Consider the following 26,989-nt stretch of genomic DNA (forward strand, 5'->3'; position numbering starts at 1 on the left):
TTAATTGGCCTTCTTCATCCCCAGAGGAGTAGACCACCAAAGGTCTCAGGGTTCCCTCCTACCCCTAACCCACACACAAAGAAACACATTAGAGATAGACCCTCACAGTGTTCCCATCATTAGACACAACCCCATAGAGACACATCCCACAGAAACCTAGTTAAACCTGATAACACATGGGCACACACTCAGAAATCTAAGTGGAAAATCCCCAGGCCAGAGAGCTCAAAACCCTCCCCCCTGTTTCTGGGCTCAAACTCTGTTTTGCCCCACCCCCAAGTGCCCCAGCCCAACTGGTAGTCCCAGAAAACAGAAAACGCTAACCTCAGAGGATGGCTGGTGGTTGAAGGTGACAGGCCCTCTTCAGACACTGTATGCCCTCCCTCCTCCAGGCTGCCCCCTCCCTCTCCTGACCTTCATTCTCAGCTGAGCTGGTGCTGCTCTGATGAGCCTCTGCTTCCATAAGCACGCTGACTCTCACAGCCAAGTGCAGAAGCATATTTAGTCACAAAGGCACATTCAGTCACATGTGCCTTATTCTCCTGCCACACACACACACACACCAGCAGCCAACACCTACACACTGACCATCACTGGCATACCTTGCCATAGAGTATGTGCAGGGTTCTAGCTTTCATCCCATCTCTCCTTTATCTGTGCTTTCTGACACCTTCCAGCATGCCTTGTACCCATGGGAGTATAAGGCAGGAGAGCCTCTTACCTCACGGGGAGGGCAGCTCAAAGTGCTGAGGACAAAGATGGGTTTGTCTGGTTGACTTTGTCCTGTCTTTCCACTGTCTAACTCCAATCAAGACAGTGATCCTTGCTGTTGTCACTAAAGCCTGTCCAAGAATATCCCCCAACCTTACTACCATCATGTTCTACATAGTTGAAACTCTTAAGGTTCGAGCAAGACAGCTTAAGCAGAATGATTTTATTTGTTGTTCACCACCCCCAGCCTCCTAGAGCAGCAGGTCCAGTGCAAGCCAAGCTTCTGGGCATTTCTAGAGGATCAGAAAGCCCCCAGGTTGACAGAGGCGTCTGAGAACTGGAGAGAGAAAAAAGAAGGAAGGGTCTTTTAAAAATAGTCATTTGTGGAGGCTGGAGAGATCATTCCAGTCAGTAAAGTCCTTGCCTTGTAAGTATAAGGACCTGAGTTTGATCCTCAAAACCCAGGTCAAAAAGCTGAGCATGGTGGCTGGCACACACTTGTAATCCTAACACTGGGGAGGTAGTATGTGGCTCCTTGGGGTTCACAGGTCAACCAGCTTAGTCTACTGGACAAATTCCAGGCTAGTGAGAGACAACGTCCATCTCAAAAAATGTGACAACACCCAAGGTTGACCTACACATGTAAGCATACATCCATGCATGTATATACACTTGTGCGTACACACATACACGTACACATACACACACGGAATTTGTGAAAATTCCACTGTACCTTGGATTAACCCACCTCCTCCAAACCCTCTGTTTCCATTCATGCCATCCTCCATCAAGACTCTCAGTATCTGCTGATGCCTGCCTTCGAGACCCTGCCACACACTTGGGTGGCAGTTCACAAATTGCTCCTTAGAGTTTATAACCACGACAGGAGACTACTTCAGGTTTTCAAACGCAAATCCTGAGTCACAGGTCTCACCACTCCATTCCTCTACTAACCTTGAGGTGAGAGGATCCACACACTGGTGGTGGTAGTGTTGGTGTCACTGATGTTTGTGGCAATAGTGCCAAGACTGGTGGTAAATGGGCTTCGGAGTTTCTGCTGGTACGTTCTGCGACTACGCTTGAACATCCTGGGACACCGGCGCTGGGGCCCACCCATACCTGGCCTTCGATAGGGTGAACTCATGCCCCGGGGCCGAGGGGCCCGAACAAGCTGAGAGGGCCCCATGACTACAGGAAGCTTCTGTGGTGGACTGAGGGCTGCTGCTGTCCAGGGCAGCTGAGGTCTCTATGACATATGCAGCCTGCCTAAGATGATGCTATTTGTTACAGGTCTTGCCCCCCATCCCCCACCCCAGAATAGGTCAGGCTTCCTCACAATCTTCTTCATGGAGTCCCAGCCCGAAAACCAGACATTCCAGCTTGGAGAGTCCCTTGGAGAAAGAAACTCCGGTAAGGGGGAAAAAAAAAAATCACTCAATTTTTTCATCTATCCTCATTAACAATATTAAGTATGGTTGCTGAACACCACAACTCTACAAGGAAATTCTATCATTAATCTTATTTATATAGATCAATTGTCACTATTCACAGTAGTTGGAGTCTACAAAGTCACTATAAACATTAAATTAACAAATACTGAATCACTCATTACTCCTTAGAGAATACACAGGTTCCCATGACTCTCTGGTCACATTTTTAACAAATTATCAATATATAATCTGGTTTCATGTGTATGTAGAAGCAATTTATTTCTTCTTTTTGTTTGTTTGCTTGGGAGTTTTGCTTTTTTTTTTTTTTTTTTTTAATGTGTATGAATGGTTTGTGTATATGTAAGTACACCCATGTTGTATACTGCCTGTGGAGGCCAGAAGAGGGTGTTGGATTCTCTGGAACTGGAGTTAAGGATGGTTGTTAACTGCCATGTGGGTGCTAGGAACGAAACCCAGGTCCTCTGCAAGAATAGCCAGCACTCTTAACTGCTGAGGCATTTCTCCATGTCCTGATTGTTTTGTTTTTAACACAGGGACTTGTTCTGTAGCCCAGACTAGCCTAGAACCTACAGCAAGCCTCCTGCCTTGGCCTCCCAAGGGCTAGAATTTCAGGCCGGAGCCACTACACGTCAGGAGACACCCTATTTAATATATAGTGTTGAGTCATTAACACTCAACTCCTGACCAACAGCAATATAACTTATGCCTGAATCAAGTTTATCTAACACATGTATTTCCTCTAACAGGATATTCACTAACAACTTCACCTGTGCTGGGCACGCAGAAGAATGCAAACTCCAACAAGTTCTTCCTGACCTGAAAGAGATTCCCTTGTCATCAGTACAGGTATGTATGTGGGGTAAGAAATGCTAAACCCCGTGGTTCTTTCTTGTAGGAAGCAAGCTGGAGAGTTAGTAGCTCTGCCACTTGCGCAGAGTTGAGGAACTTTGAACTTCCCTTTCCTCCACACTTCAGCCTTCACTGTCTTTCCTTCTACCTCTTCCCAAGACTGAACCTTGGGTCCTGCAGAAACCTGCTGGGACACCATGAGGCCTCAGCATTACCCTGGAAAGGTTCACCACCCTTTACCCCAGCCTCTTCTCTTGCCAGCTTCTGTCCTAGAATATGATGATCTTGCCCCATTCAACCATTAGTCACTGTACCTTTGAGCCTCTCTCTACCCTTATTCAGGTTCTGGGCCAAAGCCTCCTCCCTGGCTGTTTATGGAAGTCAACTCTGCCTGCCTCCTTAGAGACTCCATTAATGTTGACAGTTCATTTAGTGGTTAAGAAGACTATGGTGCCAGACAGATAGGTTGAATTCTGCTTCTACCACTCACAAGGTGTGTGATCCTGACACATATTTAAGCTTTCTAGGTTTTCATTTCTCCATATTTAAAATAGAAATTAAAAAGAAAGTCTAAGATGATGTAGTCCATGCCTATAATCCCAGCACTTGGGAGGTGGATGCAGAGAGAATCAGGAGTTCAAGGCCATCTTCAGCTACACAGAGAATCAGTGGCCAGGCTAGACCACTTGAGATCCTGTCTGATAAAAACCCCAAACCAACCAAATAAATAAAAAACCCTACAACAAATAAATAAAAAGAAAGTCTATTCCATAGGAGGGTTGTTAAGGGGGAAAAGGGAATATGTTGTACATTTAAGGCATGTTTTATTACTATAGTTTGTTATAGTTATTTATTATTATTATTTTGAAAGAAGGGTGCTGGAGAGATGGCTTAGCATTTAAGAGCACTGGCTGTTCATGCAGAAGACCCAGGTTCCAATCTCAGCACGGTTTAGAGTCTATAATATTATTACCTTCTTTTTGTCCTGACTCTACAGTTACCTCCTTCCGCACAAAAATAACAAATTTAAAAATCCATTTCCAGACTGGAGAGATGGTTCAGCAGTTAGGAGTACTTACTGCTCTTACAGAAGGCTGGAGTTCAGTTCCCAGCATCCATGTTGGGCAGGTCACAACCACCTGTAACACCAACTCCAGGGTATCTGACACCCTCTTCTGGCCTCCATTGGCACCTGTACACATGTGAGCATATATGTACAGACACAAAATCTTTAAAAATAAAATAATTTTTAAAAATAAAAGTAGATTTTAGACCTAGAAAGTATGTGGCTGGGCATGGTAGCACACAATTGTAATACTCCCCTAGGGGGACTGAGGCAAGAGGATCACTGTAAGTTTGAGTGAGTTCCAGGCAAGCCAGGGTTACATAGTGAGACCATGTCTCAAGAAAAACAAAAATAAATAAAGACAAACCCACTTTCTCAGCATACGGGACGTAGCTTAATAGTAGAGCATTTGATTTGCCTACTATGTACAAAACCATGGGTTCAATCTCCAATAACACATACACCACCACTACCACCATCACCCCTCCCCTAAATCCCTCCTACAACCCCTGGCAGTGATTCTCTCCTTTCTGACCTCTTGGTGCTCATTGTTCTATGTCCTAAAGCAAGGGTGTCCCTGTAGCCCCAGCTGGCCTGGAACTCAATTTGTAGACCAGGCTGACCTTGATCTCATAGAGATCTGCCAGCCTCTGCCTCCAGAGTGCTGGGATTAAAAGCATACGCTGCTGTAGCCACCACCCCTGCCACCACCATGCCCAGCTGAGAAAATCTTATTTTAAAACCCCATAACTAGGCCAGGAGTGGTAGTACATGCCTTTAGTCCCAGCACTCGGAAGCCAGAGGCAGGCAGATCTCTGTGAGATCAGGCCACCAGGCCAGCCTGATCTACATAGTGAGTTCCTGGTCAGCTACAGGGAAACCCTGTCTCAAAAAAACCAAACAAATGCTGGGCATGGTGGCGCAGCCCGTCCCCCCCCCCCAAAAAAAAAAGGAGACTGAAAAACAAGTCTCAGAATTGCCTCCAGAGCAAGGCGGGGTGGTACATACCTCTAACCCAAGTACTCTGGAGGCTGATTCAGGAGAACAAAAAATTCAAGTTAGTGGAATATAGAGCCTCGTACCTATAATCCTACCATTTAGAAGGCTGAGGCAGGAAGATTGCCTTGTTTAAATCCTGAGCTATAGAGTGAGACCTTGTAAATAAAAATAATAAATAAATAAATAAATAAATACCAGGAGTCGTGGCTCACACCTTTAATCTCAGTACTTGTGAGGCAAAGGCACAGAGTGAATCTCTGTAAGTCTGAGGCTAGCCTGATCTACATAGAGAATCCAGGCCAGAACTACAGGGAGACCCTGTCTCAAAAAAACCAAAACCAAAACCAACAATAACAACAAAATGAACAAAACCTAAATAAACAATAAAAATTGTCCCCAGGGCCCACAGTCATATAACTAAGAATGAGACCCAGGGTACAAGCCCCTGGTCTGCATAACTTGGAAAGACTTTCCAGGAACTTCTCCATCAGGAACGGTGGAATGGGAAAGTAGGAGAGGGAGCCCCAGGGAAGAAAGGGTTCTAGAGCCTTGGAATGGGGGTGTCTTCTTTGTAGGGCCATAGTGCCACCTGCTGGCAGAAAGAAAAAGGCTGTGCACAGAATTCCAGAGCTGAGAGAGGGAAAAAGAAGAGAATAGGTGAGGAGCAAAAGGAAGATGGGACAGGGTGGGGTTTGTGGTGGCAAAGGAAGAAGGAAGCATTTCTTATTCAGAGGAGAGAACAGAGGTTGCCAAACCTTAGTCATTTCCTTGAAGGTGTGTGTGTGTGTGTGTGTGTGTGTGTGTGTGTGTGCATACACATGCACATTCAGGAGCACCAGTACATATTTATGTATGTGACTATGAGTTTTAAGTGTAAACATTTGGACGGCACTATGAGCAGATGTGGGTGCCAGTGTACACTCAGATGCAAGGTAAGAAGCCTTTGCACACTGTTGTGTGAATAGCACACAAAAGTTCTGGAAGGCCACCTCCCCCTTCTTGAGATCAGGAGAGGCACAGCCTCTGGGTGATACCTCCAGGTTAAGGCTTGCTTATTGCTGTGGTGCTAGGGACCTATCTCCAGGCAGTAGGGGGCAGCAAGGGCAAAGGAGGCTGATCAGCCATGGGTGGGGCCAGTAGGCGGGCAGACAGAAGGAGGCTTTTAAAGCACCTGCCCCACTTGTAGGTGAGCAGAGGTGTGTGAGAGCTACAGATTCTTCACCCTGCCGCCAGCCCACTGAGTGGCAGCAGATCTTTCTAAGAACTTGTTGCCAAGAGCCCTGAAAAGGTGACGGCATAGGACAGAGCCTGCGAATTGATACCAATCAGGAAACAGGTTTGGGGTGCTGAAAAGCCATTGGGAGGCTACTGGAAGGGTCTGAGGTTAGTCTAGGAAGGGGCCTAGAACAACAGGTATCAGGAAAGGGCATTGAGTGATCTGCATTGTGGGAGTCAGGCTTGGAGTACCTGTGTAGGAACCTGGGAGTGTTAGGATCTGAGTATCAGGTGCTGGCAAGGGGAATATGGGTAGTGCAGGTGGACACAGGTGTCAGGATGGGAACTGGCAAAAGTTGTGAGATATCAGAGTTCAGAAACAGGGAAAGCTTGGTGAGAAACAGCAGGATGCTAAAGTCTGGTATGCTGGGGGGGGCATCAGGTCCTAATTTGTACATATCTACTTCGCAGGAGCCACCATGCAGTGCTTCAAGTTCATTAAGATCATGATGTTCCTCTTCAATCTACTCATCTTTGTAAGTATAGGCTCTTTGGGGTTTCCTATAGGAGCAGGTCACAATCTGAGCAGAGGCCAAGCTGGAAAATGGGAAACTATGCCTAGACTCTGCCCTCCAAATTTCCCTTTAGGAGTAGGATGCAGATTCCTGATCCTACTAATAGTGAGGCTACAACACAGGGTTTTGTGTGGGGATGGGGTGTAGAAGCTTTAGGGTATCCTCTCTCTTCTGGGAAGCTATCAGTCCAGAGCAGGATAGGCTAGCAAGAGCTTTGATTTCCCCTTTGTGATAGGCATTCAAGGTTCAGAGAGGAGCGGGGAGCTTGCCTAAGTTCACTTAGTACAAAAGGTGATTGAGCGGCCACTGTACAAGGCAGAGTTTCTCTGTCTTAGAGCAAAAATTCTGTCTCTGGTAATCCTTATTCATTCAGTTGATGGGGCTGGGATTGTAGCTCAGGAGTAGACAAACAAGAAAGAAGAAATATTCATTGAGACTGTAAGCCATGGGCTAAGGTAGAAGTAAGCAAGGCCATTCACTGTCCTTGAGGATCTCAGGTCCAGGCAGCCAGAGAGGCAGATAATTACAAAGTAGCACCAGAGCTAAGTGAGCCCCTGGAGGGGCTTGAGCCTAGCCTGGTAGAATACTTCCTGGAGGAAGTGGCTGAAGCTAGGAATTTGCATTGGGTGGGGGAACTGTAAACCGCCCAGAGGTAATGAAATTTGATATTGTTTAGAAAACAGGAACAGATTATATCGGGCTTGTTTGAGAAGCTGAGCAATGAGGCATAATCCCTAGAGATGGTGACAGAGATAAGAAGAAATGGACTTAGCAAACAAAGGACAGGATGGTGGTAGAGGGTCGGGGAAGAAAGGATAAGGGAGACAGAAGTCTTCAGAATGATGCCTATGTCGCCAGCATGAGCAATGCAGGGCCCAGGAAAGGGTGGTCCACAGGCAGCTGTGCAACCAGTAGAGGTGCAACTTGAATTGGAGCTATTGTGGGATATTTGAAATTGTGTGCCTTTGGTGACCCATGAAGCCATGCTAAGTGGGGTGGGACGCTGGCAACAGTAGGGGAAAGTCTTATGCCTACTCCCCCACCCTGTGGCTATTTATAGAACCCCTGATCTCAGAGAAAGTGAACTCTGGGAAACTGGGAGTGTTAGGGATGAGCAGAAAAATAGCCACTACAAAGGAGAGAAGGGCCAGTGGGAAGAAACGGAAAACTAGAGTGAGAGCAGAGTTGGGACAAGGCATGAAGGGGTCCCTGGATGGAACGCAGGGCGCCACCAAGAGCTTAGGGCCATACTATACTGGGTTACAATGAGTAAAAGGGGAGGAAGTGAAGACATAAAGTGTGTACTGGTTTGGAGAAATTGGGCTGAAGAGTGTGTAGTTTCTTTGACTCTACTGTGATCTATACTAACCCTAACCCTTACCTATGGAGGACTAAGGTTAGGGTTAGGGCTATGGCTAAGGGCTAGTGTTAGTGTGAGGGATAGTTCAAGGGCCAGACCTAGGGCTAAGGATAGTGCTAGGGTTAGAATTAGGATTTAGAGGCCAGGCGTGTTGGTGCACACCTTTAATCCTAGCTCTCGGGAGGCAGAGAGAGGCAGTTCTCTGTGAGTTTGAGGCCAGCCTAGTCTACACAGCCAGTTCCAGAAAACACCAAAAAAAAAAAAAAAAAAAAAAAATTGGGATTTAGGTTGGGTACCTTGGATTTCCTTTGACTGACAGGAACTAGGTTTTATTCATATGACTGGAGGAAGTACTAGGATTCTAGCAATTTGGAGAGCAGGGGCTCTGACTTGACAGTGTTAAAGTCAAATCTAGTTTGGTTTCTGGCCTCTGTTGCCCAGGCCTTTCCAAGCTGGGCAGAACAAGGTAGGAAAGCCACAGGCTCCTTGAAATTTGACCCTGCAGGCTGGATGCCCAGCTCTCTGTCATTAAGCAAACATCCTGGGATATAGCCACAATATATCTCTTTACCTCCAACCCAGCCTCAGTTTCCTTAGCTGGACAGTGGGCCCTGGACACCAAGTCAGTGTCAGGCTGAAGTCCTTGGGTCAGCAAAGGTTTGTGGGAACTGGGCAGGGTTCAGCCACCATCACCCAACCCTGGTCAGAGCCTCTGAGGACTGAGTTGAACCAGCATTATTAAAGGAAGCTGTAGCTTTATTCTCCCTGTGGTTTCTCAGTTTCTACTTGTGAGGCAAGGAGGTCTGGCAGCTGATTCCCTCCTAGAAGGGGAATAAAATGGGAACTTTGGGTGAGTGAGCCCTCTCAACCTCCACCCTCTTTCAAGGTTGCTAGCAGGTGTAAGCCTTAGCTACGCCTCTGTTACTATGGTGACTATCGAGCCTGCTCAACACTACCACCCACTGCTTCTACCTATCAGAGGACAGAGGTAATCTAGGTACCCATAGCCCAAAAAGGAAATGATAGACTGGGCCCATTTTCATTCCTAGTTATATGGCAGGACCTTGACAACACTAAAGGGAAAGTACTGTGTCCCACCCTGCTCCCAGCCTGTGGATATTTTTGGAATCCCTGATCTCATTTTTATCTTTGCAGATGTGCAGCCTAGTTGTAGTTACGGATATCCCAGCTCCCATCTTTCTAGCACTAGTCAATGTTTCCCACCACACATAATGGGTTGTTAGAGCCAGGTGTGGTGGTACACGCCTTTTGTCCCAGCTGGAGGCAAAGGCAGGCGGATCTCTGTGAGTTCAAGGCCAGCCTGGTCTACATAGTGAGTTCCAGAGGGAAAAAAAAAAAAAAAAAAAAAAGGTTGTTAGATTCCCTAGTCAAGAAAAGGGAATTTTCTTGGCTCCCATCTTCCTGACTGAACTGTGTGATCAGGAACCACTTGCCAGCACTCTTTCAAAGCCTGTCTGACTTCTCTGTCTCCAGCTGTGTGGTGCGGCCCTGTTGGCTGTGGGCATCTGGGTGTCCGTCGATGGGCCATCCTTCCTGAAGATCTTTGGGCCACTATCGTCCAGTGCCATGCAGTTTGTCAACGTGGGCTACTTCCTCATCGCGGCTGGTGCTGTGCTCTTTGTTCTTGGTTTCCTGGGCTGCTACGGTGCTTACTCTGAGAACAAGTGTGCGCTCATGATGGTGTGTCAGACCCAGCTCCACAGGCCCACCACCAAGGGTCCTTTCATCCTTAACACCAGGCTCTGGGGATCCCCAAACCTCTAGAAGCCTCAGCATGGGGACTTCCTGCCTCACTTCCATTGGGGTGGGTAGGGCAAGGAAGGCAGACTGCCTCTTCCTAAAACGAATTTTGTTGTTCCCTATGCAGTTTTTCTTCATCCTCCTCCTCATCTTCATTGCTGAGATTGCAGCTGCTGTAGTTGCCTTGGTATACACCACAATGGTGAGGCACAGGGATGGGGCAAGGCAGAAAGACTGGGCAGCGTCCTGAGAAGTGGGTGGCAGCCTGTGAGTGCCTACCTTTCCTAAACATGCGCCTGACCCATCTAGGCTGAGCAATTCCTGGCATTGCTGGTTGTGCCAGCCATCAGGAAAGACTATGGTTACCAGACTGAATTCACCCAAGTGTGGAACTCCACCATGGAAGGGGTAAGGTGGGCTGAGAAGATTTGTGGGTGGAGAGAAAGACCCAAGGACCCATTAGTCACCTACCCCATCTTGTCTGCAGCTCAAGTGCTGTGGCTTCAACAACTACACAGATTTTAATGCCTCACGCTTTGTGGAAGAAAATCAAGTCTTTCCTTTCTACTGCTGTATCAACTTTGTCAATGACACAGTTAAGGAACCTTGCACCGAGGAGGTGGCCCAGAAGATGGAAGTACAGGTATAAGCTGGCATAGAAGGGTGGGATTGCTTTAACGGCCATACAGTGGCAAACGAGGGCAGAGGCTAGGATACTGCCTGCTGTAAATGGTCTCTCCCCTCCTCCAAGGGTTGTTTCAAACAGCTTCTACATGGTGTCCGAACCAATGCAGTCACTGTGGGTGGTGTGGCAGTTGGAATTGCAGCCCTGGAGGTAAGTCAGTGAGAAGACCCTAGGAAGACTGACCCATTTTTGAGGCCAAGCTGGAGGAAAAGGACTTCTTGTTTTTGTTTTTGGAGCTGGGGATTGAACTCAGGGCCAGTGGATGTTAAACATGTCCTCTACTACTGAGAAAACAGAGCTTCATATAGGTTGTTCAGGGTGGGCAGGACACCAGTCCGTGAGGATTCGTACTATCCCTTCATCTCCGTTTCTCCCCACCAGCTGGCCACCATGATCGCATCCATGTATATCTACTGCAACCTGAAATAAGACTGCTTCTTCCTCTTTTGCTGCTGACGCATAGGAACCAGGAAGAGGCCCTGGCATAGCTAAGCAGCCATGATCAGAGTGGAGATGAAATACAATGTCATTTGGGCTGGAGTGGATTGCCTTTGCTGCTCTGAATTTAAGGCTAAATAGGGACCTCCTCTTTCTGGCTCTGTGTCTGACTTTTCCATCTACTGGTGGGGCTGGGACCCGTCTGTTCCAGTCTCTAGGGAAGCAAGTTCTGCCCATCCTGAGTCTTTCCTTCAATTCTTGACACCCCCTTAGGAAAAAGGTGGCTCTTAATGATCCCAGTACTCAACTGGTGGATGAGAGAAAGTATATTCAAGTCCAGCAGAGTCACAGGGATTATGTGTAGGAGGCACTTCAGAAACTACAAACCAATTAAAATATTTCTATTTGGACTATGTGTATCCTTGGGGAGGGGGATCCAGCTTGCCGAAACTGCACTGATTTCTGTGGGGCTGGCGACCCAGCAAGGTGGAAAGGAAGTGGAGTGGGGATTTGGGTTTCAGGCCTGAGAGGGAAATTAAAAGGGATAGTCCCAGCACTCGGGAGGCAGAGGTAGGCGGATCTTTGTGAGTTCAAGGCCAGCCTGGTCTCCACATAGAATCCAGGCCAGCTGTGGCTACAGGGAGACCCAGTCTCAAAAAGACCAAAATAAAATAAAAAAAAAAAAAAAAGGTGTTGGGGGGGTATAGCCAAGAAGGCACAGTGGAGGTGGGAGCTGGGCTAGTTTGCCTTCATGTATCATGAGAGGACTTTGTCCTGAACACCCCACCCCCACCCCGGCTAGGGGTATTGGACTGGACAGTTTGAAAATCACCAGCTTGTGCCAAGGAAGAGAGACTAGAATTATTGTCAGGGCAATGGGGGAGGAGTCACTCTGGGCTCTGGGAACCTCCAGGAACTCTAATAATTTGTGTATCCTTCCCACCAAGGTGAACATCTGCTCCTGCTTTCAGGATCACAGGACTTCATTTACTCTTTGGTGTTGGCCTATCTACCACTTTGGTATTGCTCATTGCTCTAAAGATTGGTATCTTTTTTCCCCCCCTTCTTTTTTGAAGCAGTTTCCCTATGTAGCCCTGGCTGACTTGCAACTCCCTATGTAGAGAAGGCTGGCCTCAAATTCAGAGATCCACTTGCCTTGCCTCTGTCACTTGCTGAGATTAAAGGCATGCACCACCACCATAAAGATCAGTATCTTATTCAGATGTTTTGAGACTGGGTCTCATATGGCCCAAATTGGCCAACTTGCTATGTAGCTGAGGATGACCTTGAATTTCTGATCCTTCTGACTTTATTTCCTAGTGCTAGAATTACGGGCATGTGTCACCACACCTTGTTTTATGAGGTGTTAGGATCAAACCCGCCTTCATGTGTGCTGGACACTCTGGACATCCCTAGTCTATATTTAGTCTTTAATAATCCCTGTGTTCAAGACAAAAAACAGGGACTTAGAAAAGCCAAGTAAATTGCCATAGTTATTGAAAAGCTGAGTCTAGACTGACTCCTGTGACTGGTCAGCCAAGTTGGGCTTTGCAGATAGCAGACACTATCCCCCTATGAGACTAGCCTTCCTCTTTAGTGCCACTACTTCTGGTTCAGATACTCAAGTCAAGGACATTCTAGTCAGGTCCTCTTTTAAGCAGACCCATTTCTAGCCTCCCTACTTCTCCCTGATACCCCTCTGTCCCCAAGTATGTTTTCAAGTTTTTCCAGGGCAGTCTAGAAATACTGCCCATATTCTGGGCCCAAAAGACTTGCTAGAGTTCTGGAAAGGGAAAGGAATTAGTTGGTCATAGCCCTTTGCTAGTATAGTAGTGCCTTTTTAAAAAAAAAATACTTTTTATTATTTTTATTTTGTGCATGAGTATATTGCCTGCATAAATGTGAGTGCACCCAAGTCGTGCAATGCTGCCGAAGACAGAAGAGGGCTTGCGGATTCCCCTGGAACTGGAGTTATGGACGGTTTGTAGCCGCCATGTGGGTGCTGGGAATTGAACCTATGTCCTCTGCAAGAGCAGTCAGTGCTCTTAACCCCTGCTCCAGCCCCTACTGTGCCTCTAATACACACTACCCTCTTCTCCCACAGGAGTAGCATGTGGGGGCGGGGTGGTGGAGCTCAGCTGTGTGTGTGTGTGAGGGGGATATGTTTGCCCCTGCCTCATCACGGGCTAATTGTTATCTCCTGTGGCTGTTTTGCCACCTGAAACACTAGCTCTAACAACCACTGAAGGAACCAGGGTAGAGAGAAATGGTGAAGCCATATTGTACCTATGCCACTGCTGTGCTACACTACAAGTACAGCAGGTGAGGCAGGGACGGTGAACAGGTGATGCGGGCAGGCATTCCTGTAAGTTCCTGACTCCTTGGTCAAAGGTCTATACCAAATGGCTGGGTGTGCTTTGTTTAATCCCAGCACTCCCTAAGCAGAGGCAGGTGGATCTCTATGAGTTTGAAGTCAACCTGATCGACAAAGTGAGTTCCAGGCCAGCTGGGGCTAGAGGGAGACCCTATTTCCAAAAAGAAAAAAAAGGATCTGACACCCTCTTCTGACCTCCACCAGAACTGCAAAACAAGGGTGCCCTTACGTATGTGCAAGCAATACACTCATACACAAAATTAAAAAAAAAAATAAAGAACCTGACCAAAGACCTATACCAAACAGACCCTTCTCGAGAAGTGATCTACACCCAGATCATGATCCTCATCATTCACAGACACTTCAAAGATCATGCCCCCCTAGGTTGGATCATCTCACCTACTTCAGGACAATTCTATTTTCTGGTGACTAACTCTGACCTTCCTATGCTCTTAGATAAGTTGCTAGTCCCAGTGTGAATCTGATGAAACATGGGTCCTTTTCTCCAAAAAAACATCCAAGGGCCCTCACTCCTACCCTAGATTGCCTAGTAACCTCCTAGCACATGTCTCTCTCGACATACTATTTCTAGCTCAGTCACTTCCTTCCCATCCCATGCCCTCATCATCAGCCTCCAACTATTCCTTTTTGGTCTCTTGTTCCATTTCTGGTCCAGACAAACAAGAAAGAAACCAGTCCGATGGTTAAACAGTGGGGAAGGGGTGTGAGATGGCAGCTGGAGCTAAATCCTAAGTAGGGTGGGACTATAGTTAGCTGCACCCAGGGTGGAGCCTGGTTTAAAAAAAATAAAACACCTTGGAGCTTGAGGCTTGGGCATCCCCTGGTGGCCAAATGGCTTCACAGGGAAGATAAACCGGGTGACAGTATGAAAACTCACCATGCATCCAGATGACTCTTTCCCTCATCACCACTCTGCTCCCCACAAAATCACAACCACAGAACACATCCCCAGAGGTTTTCTTCTTTTTTAATCAATGACCATCTTATCCAGCTTCGGAAATCTGGACAAAGAAAAGGCTGAGAGGAGGCCTGGTCCAGTGTCTAAGGGTCTCTGAGTGAGTCTGTGTCAGCACATGGGCTCCAACTGGGCCTGTCCATCAGTTGGGCACAGTAGTTTCCTGAGTAAGAGCCAGTCTCACCATCAGGGAAGCATCCTGGCTCAGAAAGGAATCAAAGCCCCCAAGCTGGGCCTATTCCCTAGGCCTTCAGGACAGTCAATAAATAGGTTAGACTTTGAGCTGGGCCTGGGAGGACGGGGTGTACAAGGCAGGATCAGCTGCCCAGGGATCCCAAAAAGTCCCAACAAGGAAGTAAATAAATAGACCTTCAACTCAGGAACAGGGGTATTGCAGCAGGGGAACCTCCCCTTGGAGTTAGTAATCAAATCCCATGTTAAAAACAAACCAGCCTTAACCCCTACCAGCATCTAAAAAAATCCTACAAGATAGGGTGACGGGCTAGCCTGCTTGGGGGTACACAGTACCCAGCCCTGCAGGGTCCTGGAGGAGGCCTCATGTCTGTTCAGCAGCCCCTGGGGCTCCCTCCTCCTTTGGAGGTGGTTCCAGAAAAATTGGGGTGACGGATGGTGGCTTCTTCACTCTGAAATGTAACAGAAGAATTATACACAGAGAAAAGGGCAAAGCTATATATCTCAATCCCATTAGACTATTTCCTAGGGCAGAGAAGGATGACTCACGAGTAAGGGGAGGCTGGGACCCCCACCACCAAAAAGTGGTTTTTCTTCCGAAATAATCTCCACAGACCCTGATGGTTGCCACGTACATCCAGGTCCCAAATATGGAGGCACTGGCAGAGATAGGGTAGGGAAGAAAGATGGGTCAGGGAGTTCAGCAGCTACCCCAATCTATAAGATATAGTATCTTCTAGAACATGGATTTGGACAAAGGGGTTGGAAGAAGGGTCCTAAGGGCATAATGAGAGGGTTCTGAGGCTGAAAACTTCACAACAAAGATTCTGTTTGTTGGGGCTGTGCATGTTAGGTGGAGGAATATTCCTGAGGCAGGTGTGGCAATTGAGCACCTTGGCAAGCTGAGTCCAGGTAGTAAAGTCATCATTTTTCTCCATTCGAATAAAGGCCACGTAGGTATGGCCCTCCGTGTCTGGCAGGAAGGAGTCTTCGCAAGGGTTCTTGCTGTGGTCCAAAACCTTGGCTTCACTGCAGTGGGGGTAGAGAATTAAGGCCAAGCCAGGGCACACTTCCTGGGTCTGTCGCACAGGGCCCAGGGCTTGATTTAATGCTTTGCTATTATCATTTTGAAATTCTTAATAAAGATTACACTAGAGACCCATTTTTTTGTATAGAGCACCATAAATTATGACACCAAGAATGTCAATATTTGATTTCTCACTCCCAGCTAGGCATCCCGATTACCCTAGGCCATACCTAAGTAACCTGTGAATTTCCACTTCATAAGCATCTTTCTTCAGACTGAAAAGGAGGGAGAAATGAATCAAGTGAAGGCCATGTCCTCAGGTCCATGAAGAGTAACGGGCAGGGCAAAGGGTCACATTAGGGAAAAGATACAGCAGAGCTGAGGTAAACACACAAGCCTCCAGACTGGAAAGGACTATCAATGAATGGTTACCAAGCCTTCCAGACATCCTCCCCCTGGCCCTGCTGCCAGTCCCCACCTGTCCACATTCCTGAGCTGGACACCCGGAACCGTGTTGAACTTGTGCTTCTTGAAGTAGGCCTCCTAGAGTGGGTTGAAAATTAGGGCCTCACTGGTCTGGTCCACATTTGCTTACTGACCCTCCACAGATCTACAAGATCCATAAAGGAAGTCCTGAGCCTGGAAAGAGCCCTCTGATTTCCATCTTCTTGGCAGCATGTTTGGCAAACTCTTACTAGTTTTAATTTATGCTGCACCATTGGCTTATGCTACTGACCCACAATCTAGCCCTGTTTCCACTGGTTCTCTCCAGTCCTGTTGTAGAGACTTAGAAGTAAAAAACAAAGGTGGAGGTACTAGGATCAGAAGCTCAAGGCCAGCTGCAGCTACATAGTAGTTTGGGACAAAACTGGGCTACATAAGACTTTGCCTAGGCTAGATGTGGTGGCACATGCCTTTAACCTTAGTACTTGGGAATCAGAGGTAGGTGGATCTCTATGACAAAAAAATAAATATAATAAATAAAAAGGAAGGGTAGGTCCTTCTGTAGGGGGTGGTTAATGGGACAGATAGGCTGGAAGAAAACTGTTGATTCAGGTTCTGAGAGTGTCCTGAGCAAAATGCCTGCCCTTCTTTGTAGAACTTTTGGTTTTTGTTTTTTCTTTTGGTCTTTTTGAGATAGGGTCTCTTTGTAGCCCCATTAGGGCCTGGAACTTGCTTTGTAGACCAGGCTGGCCTCGAACTCACAAAATCTCAAATATCCACCTGCTTCTGCCTCCCGAGTGTTGGGATTAAGGTGTTCGCCACCATGCCCAGCTGAGTAGAACTTCTGTATCAGCTGTCTCTGGGGGTCTTGCTGGCTTCTAGGAGGGTTCCAAACCAAATACATTGTTTGCAGTTGGGCTGTTTCAAGCACACCCTTACCGTAATAGGACAGCAGACCATTAGATGCAGCCAGGTAGAGTATGGGGGACTGGGAACTACCTTGCTAACCTAAGGCTGAGACATGGGCCCCAACATTTGCAAGGACAGAAGGACCTTAGAACAGGCAAACCCTTTCCATACCCAGTCCAGTGATAGGGACAGTAATAATAAATATAATACCAGCTATCTTTATATAATACTTATGGCTAAAAGCATTTTACATATATTCACTAATTTAAACCTCATAATGAGGGAGGTAGAACTTTGGGAGGGGGTAGTTGTTGCTTTTTGTCTGTTTGTTGGTGATTTTTTTGTTTTAGTTTTTTTTGAGGTGGGGGTCTCAAACTCACAGCAATCCTCCTGACTCAGCCTCCCAAGTTCTGGATTAAGCCCAGCTCGTAGTATTTTTGTTGGTGTTTTTGTTTTCTGAGGCAGGGTCTTTGTTCTCAAACTCATGATCCTCCTGCCTCAGGCCCTCAAGTAATGGGATCACAAGGCTCGTGTCCATGCCCAGCCCTTGGTAGATAGTATTTTTATCCTCATGATACAGATAAACTGCCAGAACAACATAGGTAGTAAGTGACAGGGTTAGGACATCTCCAGAGTCCATGTCCTCAACCACTAAGCCATACTGTGCCTGTTCCCATATGTCCCACTCACATGGAAGTAGCCATTCATGTTGAGGCCCACAATTCCAAAATGGTAGGATCGGGAAACATCAGGGATGATGCATTCTCGGCCCCGGCGCTGTTCTGGCATCCGCATCCACATGTCCCAGTCCCAAAGCTGGGGGCACAGAACATTATGAAGGTTACAAGTTTTGAGCAGATTAGGATTCCAGCCCATTCAACCACCACTGGGTACCTTTTCTGGTGTGGGCCACTTGGGCTCAAGCTCCTCCTTGTACAAGGATTTCCTGAGCACCCAACCCAACCCAGGCATGGTCTCCACACGGTACAGAAGTGCTGGATCCTCAGCTGTGTGTTCATACCCCTGGGGACAGGGGACATCATGGAAGGCATTTGCTCCAGGCCTCTACAAATTCCCCTACTGACAATCCCTGGCCACCTAGCCTACCTGGTCATTCCAAGCAGAGATGCAGTACAGGCTGTCATCCTCCTCCAGCAGGTGGATGGACTGGCTCAAAAAACTGAGAGAGCCAGAGTTCAAGAGTTGACAAAAGCAAGGGCAAACCCAGATACATCATGATGCTAGAAGAGCAAAGCGGGCAGCCCCACTGTCTCCATTCATCCTTCCTCCCATCTAAATTTGCCCTGCACCTGACCCTCCAACTTTGTTCAGGCTTCCCCCAACTTTGGAGCTCACTTAAAGCTCTCCAAGGTACCTCACCACTTTCTTCCTTGGAGACCCAGTCAAGTATAGAGGTCCCATGTAGCTTACAGGAGCTTCAATGATGGGCCACCCTTGTCACCTGAAAAAATCCACAGCGATGTCCAGGTCCTCTTCCAGAACCACGGCAAACTTGGCCTCCTACAGGAATAGGAAGAAACATCACGGTCCCAAGGAGGTCCATCCCCTACCTAATAATGGCCTCTCCCCAACCTCAATCTTTAGTCACTACTACCCCCATTTTCCAGATCAGGAATTTAAGGTCAGGTGAGGGGAAGAGCTTGTAATATAAAGCAGACCTTACACCCCCATTTCTCCCTGAAGGCCCAAGCATTGTTAGCTGTGGTACTCACCGGAAACAAGTTGAAAGTGGCAGTGAGGCTGGCCTTGTAGTGCTGGGTAGGGAGTGGGAATTGGCACATAAGATTTGGGGCAGAGGGTGGGACCAGGTGTCTGCCCCTTCCATCCTTGCCCAGGAGTACCTGAGACACTCGGGCATTCTTGATGCTGATGGGAGTATGCTGGATGCCCCTCAGACCAAACAGCGCCACCACATCCATCGGCTCCTGGAGGCATGGCAACTGGTCATCATGTGTGACACCCTCCTACTTCTGCAGGCCCCAACATGTCAAGCTCTTCGTATTTCACAGCCCTCAGCATCGCTGCTTCTCAGTGCCCACAGCCCTGTGCTTCACTCACCTCATAGTAGCCATCAATGAAAACTGTTATCATCTGCGGAGATACCCCTTGGGCTGAGAGCAGAGAACGTAGCATCCTGAGGAGCCCAGGAAAGTAAATTAGGGTCTCTCTGTCCTCCCAACACAGGGCTTCCCTGTGTTTATAAATGGGCCTATATTTCCCATGTTCACCCACATAGAAAGGGCCTAGAATTTGCTGTTTGTCTGCCCCCTCAAAGAGTTCCACATACAGGAAGATGAGCTAAGCATCTCCTATGAGTTGAGCATTCTCCTGTTGAGTGCTGGGTATACCCCACTCCCAGACTCACCTGTACAGGTAATTGGGCCGGTTCCCTGCAATGACAGTCACAGGCACACCGAGAACCTTATTGTCTGGGAGCTGTGTGAGAAACAGCTTTTATTCCCCTTTCCAACCAGGATCTCCATTTAGCACAGAATTCTCAGCACAGCTCAGGACTCAAGGGCACACAGGGAACAAGCCAAGGGTTTTCCCTGTTCTGGCCTCTCCACAGACTCAACCTAACTCCACCCCCAGGCTCTGTTAACATGGCCTGCCCTACCCCCAGGATGGAGAAGCTTAACCCAATTGTTCTTCAGGCCCTTTGCTGAGCTGGGAAGGAGTCGAAACCTCAATGCCTTAGGCTCCACTCACTGGGTCAGGGCTGAACTCGATGGGTGTTGGGTCCTTACAGCTGCACACACTCCCATAGCCCTCAACTTTGCTGCAGAAGCGCCGGCGGCGGCGGTTCAGCTCCGTGTCTGGCCAATGGCACTCAGCCTCTGTGAGAGGGAAAAGTTGAGAGGACAGAGGCATCATGCCAGTTCAGTTGGGAAAGTCCCAGCACCCAGTCAAGGAAAAATAATGAGAAGACCCAAATGCCCACTCGCCTAGGCATTGTCCCAGAACCCAGCCCCTACTAACTCCACCTTCAGCAGAGCTCAGTGGGACATCTGTCTTCAGCAGGACTGGGTCACCCCAGGACGAGAGGGCAGGAGACTTAGAATGTTTCTCACCAAGTACAGGACCTGACAGAAGGCAGGAATGATGAATGAGGGCCCAGATTCCAGTGCAGGGCTTCTTCCCATCTTTCTGCCCACTTCCAACCTACTGCCGCGGGTTTCTATATAGCCGCATCCCACACCACTCTACCTCCTAGGGGTCTGCTAGATATTACAGGGAGGATAGCCCCTGGTATCCACACCTCCTTTTCGTCCCACGAAGGCCCAGGTATCCCTCCAGCCAAGGGCAGGGCCTGCCTGGCTGCCTAGGCTCCTCAGCAGAGCCTTGGCTGTGTCTTTGAGGTGGAAGGAGCCCTCATCCTGAAGGACCAGAGAAGACAGTCACCATGACTGGTGTGGTCCCAGGAGACCTGGCCTCATAGAAAATCAACTATGTTCTAAGTGCTACGTATAAAACCTTTTACTTAAGTTAGCTATCAAGAGACTCCAACAACCCTCTTAGGTTACTGTCTTTCACAGGCAAAATAATAATAATAATAATAATAATAAAATACTGAAGGCTTAAGAGTTTGAGATTCATCCAGTCACCCAGATGCTAAATCCCAACTATGACCCATGTGGCCCTCTGTCCCCTGCCACCTCTCCACTCTTTTTCTTTTCTAGCTCCACTGGCATCTTTGGTTTCCTCAAGCATGTCAGAGACCTTCCCACCTCAGGGCCTTTTACATTTGTCATTTCTAGAAGTTTCTACCTACAATGTTCTTCCTCCAATCATTTTCTTGGCTCACTTCTCTCATCCTCCAGTCCTCTACTCACACATCATCTCCCGACAGTTATTCCTTTCCTAAGACGCAGCCTCATCGTGCTGGCTCTTTATTTTCTCCTTCACCTGTCATTTCTTGACATTATAGACTTATTTAGCCATTTTTTTATTGATATTACTGGGATGCAAACTCCGGGGGGTGGGGGGTGGGGTAGAATTCTGTCTTCTTTCCTATTGTATCTTTAGCACCAAGCATAGTGCCTGGCATACAGTAGGTACTCAATAACTGCTGAACTGATAAAAATGCTAAAGAGAGGACAGGAAACTGAGTCACCTTTCTCCAGGGGCTCTTTCTACTATGCTCTATCAGGGGCAGAGGCCCCTGGGCCGGGGGCAAAGAGAATGGAGCCAGGGCAGACTCACTGACCTTGACAGTACAGATCAGCACACGGCCTGGTGCCACCATGTTCAGGAACAGCACCATGGCCTCATCCTCATGAGGAGAGTATGTGTCAAATACACGCTTTGCCATCACATGGCCCTGGCAGGGTACAAAACTCTCAAGAGTCAGTGTTACCAGTAAGGAGAGCCCAGCTTCAGCCCTCTGGGTCCCTACCCTGAAGCTCACCGTAGCCTGGTTGAGGACGATGACATGGATGCCCCGGCCCTGCTCTCGGGCATCATCCTCTAGCACCTATACAGTGGCAGAAACAAAGCACAGCTCTTCACTCTGTCACTCACAGTGGCTGTTTTTTAAGTATGAGATATGCCGGCCTGCCTTATGCCACCGCTGTTCGCAGTTCTCAGCCTGAAGGCTGCCGCTTCCAGAAGCCCCATAGCACCCTCATCAGAAAAGACTGCATCTTCCCACCATCTACCTGTTATCACTTTCAGGGCGCCCAGAGCCCTGGACTGTCTGTTTAGCCCTGCTGATTCCATAATCCTCTACTAGTTTGAGACACTCTAAACAGGGCAAGTCCCATTATCTCCAGGGCCCCATTCCTGGCCTGAGGCTGAAGTCAAAGGGACTAGAAAACGGTGATGCAATCACCGAGCTGACTGCCTACTAATACTCATGATTACTTTTGAGACCTCACCACATGAGACAGTTCCCTTAACCCCCAAAGTAGAAATCATTAATGCCAGATGTAGGGCTCCAAAGTCACACAGCTCAAACCCGGAGAACTGCAGTTCCCACTCAGGTTAGGGACCCACAGTCTGTGTACCATGCCCTGAAGGTACTGGAGTGACAGTATACCAAACAGTGGCCCACTCACCGTGGTGCCATCCACTGCCACATACACTTTGCTGCGGCTAGAGTACACCTCCACATCCAGGACCCGCCGAGGACTGCTGCCTCTGTGCTTCGGGGACTCCAAGCGGCCTAGGGCCTCATCTGGAGAAGGAGGCATTGCAACAGGCACGGATGATGTCTCCCTGGCAGAGTTCTACCCTGTGGCTCTGCATGCCACTCCTGCCGTGACATCCCAGCCAATCCATCCTCAGTCTGGCGCTCACCATAGTCTTGCTCTGACTCCGGATCTTCATTGGCTTCGCTGATTGCTCGACGAGTATCAAGGATCAACTTGATGTTGACAATGACAGTCACCAGCAGGAAAAGCACAGCCCCTGTCTGAGTGGAGAGGCGGGACGACTGAGGCACATCCTCTCTAGATCATAGAGGTTTTTTCTGAAAGTATGGCCCTGGCTGTAGTGAGGACACAGGGAGAAAGAACCTGGGACCTATCTCAGCTTTCTGGCTCTCAACCAAAATCTAGGCTCATGGCTATCTCCCAGGGAACCTCCCTGACTGGACCCCTTCATCAGGCCCTCCCTACGCAGAGCTCTTGTACTCTTCCATCTGAGTCCTTGATTTCCTTGGACCCATCCATAATTAGTTCCTATTGATATATTCAGGTTCTGAGAACCATACTAGGGTATCAGAAAACCTGAAACCTAGCCCACACTGCCTGACAGGTATGTACCCAGGGCAACATCTTTCTGTTTCAACCACGTTTCTGTTTGATGCCTAGGAGGTTAGAGTTGGGTTCTGATTCCAGAACTCTGGGTCTAAATCACTGCCTGAAAGGCAGTGACACAGGTTTCCCTTTTAGGAATGTGCTGCCTCTTCCTGGTTAGAAGTGACCAAGGTGGGGACCAGTGCCCATAGTCTAGGGTAGGGTAAGGTTAGGAGGGGGGCCCCTGAGGATTTTGGGACATCATTTTACCTGACAGAATCTCCGCAGGGCCCGCTGGTTTGTCAGTTTATACTTCCAGGTAAGATACCAGCTCCGCTTCTTCCTAGCCCCAAAGGGCTTGATGAGAGGACTAGGCTTCCAGTCGTCCATACTGGATTAGGGGGTCACCCCTGTCCTGGCCAGTCCATGACTTCAGGAATCTGGGGAGCCAGGAGAGTCACATGGAGTAAGGAAGTCTTTCTCCCAAAGCCTGACGCCTTCTAGAGATGAGGACTTCCTAGCTACACTCCCCTCTGCAAATTGCTTAGCTGTGTGACCCAGGGAAAGTGGCTCAACTCCTCTGGGCCGGGCCAGAAAAACCTTTAGAGGGGTTGGATCACCTGCAAATTCCCTGAGGCTAGAGGAACTGAGTCAGGGCTGCCCAGGGCCTCAGAGGTAGAGGCCAAATAATCCGCTTTCAAGATTCACCAGTCCCTAAAAGATGCAATTCCCAGTCCTTCCCCGTCCTAAGGTGGGCCAGTAACAGAGACCTCCCGCGCCCCAACCCGCCTGCCTCCTATGTAGCTCAGCTCCTCTCCTCCCAGGGCTCAGGGACGCTGGACCGTTCCGGAGACCCCCCCCGCCGCATCACCGCGCCCCCCATCCGCCTCCGATCCCCGGTCCCGCACCTGGAGACGCTCACGGCTCAGGGGCCCGGGGCCCTGCTCGGGCCGCACTCGGGCCCGCACCGCTCGGCCGGGCTCACCACGGCCTCCGCCTCCTCCATGCCGCTCGGGCCCCGCCCCGGCCCGGGCGGCCCGCCCCACCGCTTCCGCCTGCGCTGCCTCCGCCGCGGGGTGAGAGGGCGGCAGGCGGTGCTTAGGGCGCGGTCGGGCTCGGGGTCTGCGGCGCTTGGAGAGCGGGTGTGCACAGCCTCCGGTGCAGGTTCGCAGCCCGGCAGGCGAGTGGGCCTCGCGGGAGAGCAGCTGGCGGCACCGGCGGGCAGGCGGCATCTGGGTCCCGTGGGGTCAAACGGGCTGCAGGCCTCTCGTACGCCCTGCACCGCCCAGCCGCGCTTGGGCACGACTGCTACCCAGACCTGCCGGCATACACGCTTGGCCTTAGAAGGGAGGAGGATCAAAAACCTGCTTGTACCGCTGTTTCTGAACATTTATGTTAACTCAGCTCCACAACCACCCATGATTGATAGGTGCTATGATTATCCCATTCTTAAAATGAATTCCAAGGTCACAGAACTGCGCAAGTTGGGATTGAAATCCAGGCTGTCTGGGTACAGCACTAAAGTGCCCGTAGTAATACTTAAGAGCTGTGAAGTTTAAATGAGATATAAAACCATTAGTTTAACAAGGTTCTTAAACTTAAGGTTTCATCAGAATTAACTGGGCGGCTTGTTGAACTTGTGCTAAGCCTCATTCATAGTTTTAGATTTAATAATTTTGAGCGGAGTAGGATTTTTGACATTTTTCTTGAGGGCTGTGCACATACTAACTACATGCTTTGCCACTGAATTACATCCCTAGTCCCAGATACTTGCTTCTTTTTTCCTGTGCTGGGTATTGAACCTAGTCAAGTGCTCTACCACTAATCTATATCCCTATCCCAGATTTCCAAATCTCTAACAAGTTTCTTTTTGAAGTAATTGAATAGACATGGAAGCCTTTTAGGCAGCATTTTTTTTTTCTTGGTCTTTTTGAGACAGGGTCTCCCTGTAGCCCCAGCTGTCCTAGAACTCACTATGTAGACCAAGGTAGCCTTGAACTCACAAAGATCTGCCTGCCTCTGCCTCCTGAGTGCTGGGATTAAAGGCTACGAGACAGTCTTTTTTTGTGGAGAATAGATGGAAAGATGGAAACTGACAGGAATCTGGGAAAAAGTTTATTTTTATTCTTTTAATTATTTTTGTTGCTTGTTTTCAGACAGGGTCTCACTGTGCAGATCAGGCTGGCCTTGAACTCAGAGATATTTGCCTGCCTTTGCCTCCCGAATGCTAGGGTTACAGATATGTGCCACCCTACCTGCAACAGTTGGAATTTTAAAAAATGATTGATTGCTTGATTGATGATTGATTGATTGATTGATTTTGAGCTCTCCCTAGTCCATCTGCCTCCTGCATGGAGGGATGATATCCTTCAACATGTTAACAGTGCTTGTCAGGTTGGACAAGGTATTGTATACCTGTAATCCTAACACTCAGGGGTAGAGGCAGGAGAATAACCAATTCAAGGCAGTCTGGTTTCTTAGCAAGATACTGTCTGGAAGCACAAAATGGTAGCTCACTTCTGTAATCCTAGTACTCAGGAGGCTGAGGCAGGAGGATTACCATGAGGCCAACTTGGTCCACATAGCTCCAGGACAGCCAGGACCTGCAGTGAGACCTGGTCTCAGAAACAAAACAAAAGTCCTTGGCATCAGTCCCTCCTGTCTACAAGCTTCTCTGTGGAAGATCTTATCCACTCATGATCTCTGTTCCTATCCAGAGTCTCAAACTCAAATCTGCATTCCTAACTTCTCTCCTGAGCTTCAGATTGTCCACCTGCCTGCTGCATATCTCCACTGGACCCTCAATTCCATAGCTACTAGTATCAACTCCACCTGCTCCTCAGATCTCTTATCGGTTCCTTTCCTTGGCCGTATAGCTGGGACTCACATTGGCTCCTGGTCTTTCCTCAGTGTGTTAGTTACTGAAATCATTTGCTTTTGAACAAATATTTAGTGAATGCCATTTAAATTTTTAAGATTTTTTTAAAAGACATTTTATTTTTATTTTACATGTATGAGTGTATTGCTTGCATGTAGGTAGGTTCATCTTTGTCATGCAATGCCCATGGAGGGCAGAAGAGGGCGTTTGATCCCCTGGAAATGGAGTTATTGATGGTTGTTAGCCACCATGTGGGTGCAGGGAATAGAACCCAATCCTCTGCAAGAGCAGTCAGTACTCTTAACTGGTGAGCCATCTCTCCAGCCCCAAGATTTTATTTTTATTTTATGTGTATGTGTGTTTTGTGTGCATGTATGCAAGTGTACCATGTGCATGCAATGCCTATGGAGATCAGAAGAGGGTATCAGACCCCTCAGAACTGGAGTTAGCTGGGAACTGAACCTGGGTCCTCTGCAAGAGCTGCCAGTACTCTTAATGGCTTACGCTTCTGTCCAGTCCCTTGAATGCCTTTTTTTTTTGGTCTTTTTGAGACAGGGTCTCCCTGAAACCCAGCTGGCCTGGATGCTGGGATTAAAGGTGTGCGCCACCACACCTGGCTCTTGAATACCTATTTAAATAAATGAATGCAATCAAGTCATCCAATTCTTATTGTACCTATTAAAAGAGCTATTATGAGGGACACCGAGAGGTCCCCAAAACAATAAAGGCCATTGCCAATAATGTTGGTTGCACACCAGAAATGGACAGAAAAACCCTATCGCTGAAGACACAGCATGATATGAGCATGGGAGAGGGAGAAATCAAGCTTGGACTAAGCTGGAAACTCCCTGCCACTGGGTGGGTGGCTTTCATGGTGCCAAAGGCAACATGCAGATAACTGGGGGAGAATAGTCCCCTATAATTCTCCTCAATGACGGACCCCATGTATTGCACTACCAACATACCAAACAAGATGTTTCTGGCTGGTGCAATAGTGGAGTGTTTAGTGTTATGTACAACCAGCAAATTTTCGATTGGATATAATGCCCGCTCCTAGGGGTGGAACACACATCTGGTGCTGTAAACCCTGCCAACCCCCTGTGGCAGGGGAGAATAGCAGTGGGACGTCACTGCAATTGCTTTGTTAGATGGAAAGGATGCACCTGCCAAAGCACTGAACAAGCATTTGTATATATCACCATAGGGTATTATCACAGTCAATGTTTAGTTTTTTGAGGGGTTGGGGATTTAGCTCAGTGGTAGAGTGCTTGCCTAGCAAGCGCAAGGCCCTGGGTTCCGTCCTCAGCTCCGAAAAAAAAA

General features: G+C 48.3%; 4 protein-coding genes across 5 annotated transcripts in view; 1 reads left to right on the forward strand and 3 right to left on the reverse strand.

Moving 5' to 3' along the window:
• LOC103730305 (phosphatidylinositol 3-kinase regulatory subunit gamma) overlaps window positions 1–342 on the reverse strand; it is a 141,198-nt gene extending 140,856 nt beyond the window's left edge. Inside the window, exon 1 of the mRNA XM_008828500.3 lies at window positions 325–342. The gene's annotated coding sequence lies outside the window, so the exon portion shown is untranslated. The remainder of the gene's footprint in view (window positions 1–324) is intronic.
• A 585-nt stretch (window positions 343–927) lies between these two features.
• P3r3urf (PIK3R3 upstream reading frame) lies at window positions 928–1,897 on the reverse strand. Its single transcript, XM_029561299.1, has 2 exons — window positions 1,666–1,897; window positions 928–1,048 (listed from the first exon to the last, which is right to left on the reverse strand). The coding sequence occupies exons 1-2, from the start codon at window positions 1,895–1,897 to the stop codon at window positions 1,005–1,007; spliced, it is 276 nt and encodes a 91-aa protein (XP_029417159.1). The 3' UTR covers window positions 928–1,004.
• Window positions 1,898–6,278: 4,381 nt separating this feature from the next.
• Tspan1 (tetraspanin 1) lies at window positions 6,279–11,212 on the forward strand. 2 transcript variants are annotated; one of them, XM_008828501.3, is made up of 8 exons: window positions 6,279–6,364; window positions 6,763–6,827; window positions 9,721–9,927; window positions 10,115–10,189; window positions 10,297–10,395; window positions 10,475–10,630; window positions 10,739–10,822; window positions 11,054–11,212. In XM_008828501.3, the coding sequence occupies exons 2-8, from the start codon at window positions 6,771–6,773 to the stop codon at window positions 11,099–11,101; spliced, it is 726 nt and encodes a 241-aa protein (XP_008826723.1). In that variant the 5' UTR covers window positions 6,279–6,364; window positions 6,763–6,770; the 3' UTR covers window positions 11,102–11,212. The 2 variants fall into 2 exon arrangements, with proteins under 2 accessions (XP_008826723.1, XP_029417151.1); XM_029561291.1 differs by having other exon boundaries at window positions 6,336–6,412.
• Window positions 11,213–14,450: 3,238 nt separating this feature from the next.
• Pomgnt1 (protein O-linked mannose N-acetylglucosaminyltransferase 1 (beta 1,2-)) lies at window positions 14,451–23,726 on the reverse strand (the record flags this gene model as incomplete). Its single annotated transcript, XM_008828505.2, is given in 22 exon segments — window positions 14,451–15,104; window positions 15,202–15,311; window positions 15,546–15,681; window positions 15,910–15,954; window positions 16,158–16,222; window positions 17,723–17,848; window positions 17,927–18,055; window positions 18,140–18,212; window positions 18,495–18,553; window positions 18,766–18,807; window positions 18,895–18,978; window positions 19,112–19,187; window positions 19,419–19,489; window positions 19,763–19,890; window positions 20,038–20,136; window positions 20,313–20,430; window positions 21,261–21,374; window positions 21,462–21,527; window positions 22,111–22,229; window positions 22,352–22,466; window positions 23,062–23,231; window positions 23,700–23,726. Coding segments are annotated over 21 exon segments (1,983 nt in total). The 3' UTR covers window positions 14,451–15,016.
• Window positions 23,727–26,989: the final 3,263 nt, after the last annotated feature.

The sequence above is a fragment of the Nannospalax galili genome, unplaced genomic scaffold, assembly GCF_000622305.1.
Source record: "Nannospalax galili isolate Female #2095 unplaced genomic scaffold, S.galili_v1.0 scaffold1233, whole genome shotgun sequence".
NCBI lineage: Eukaryota > Metazoa > Chordata > Mammalia > Rodentia > Spalacidae > Nannospalax > Nannospalax galili.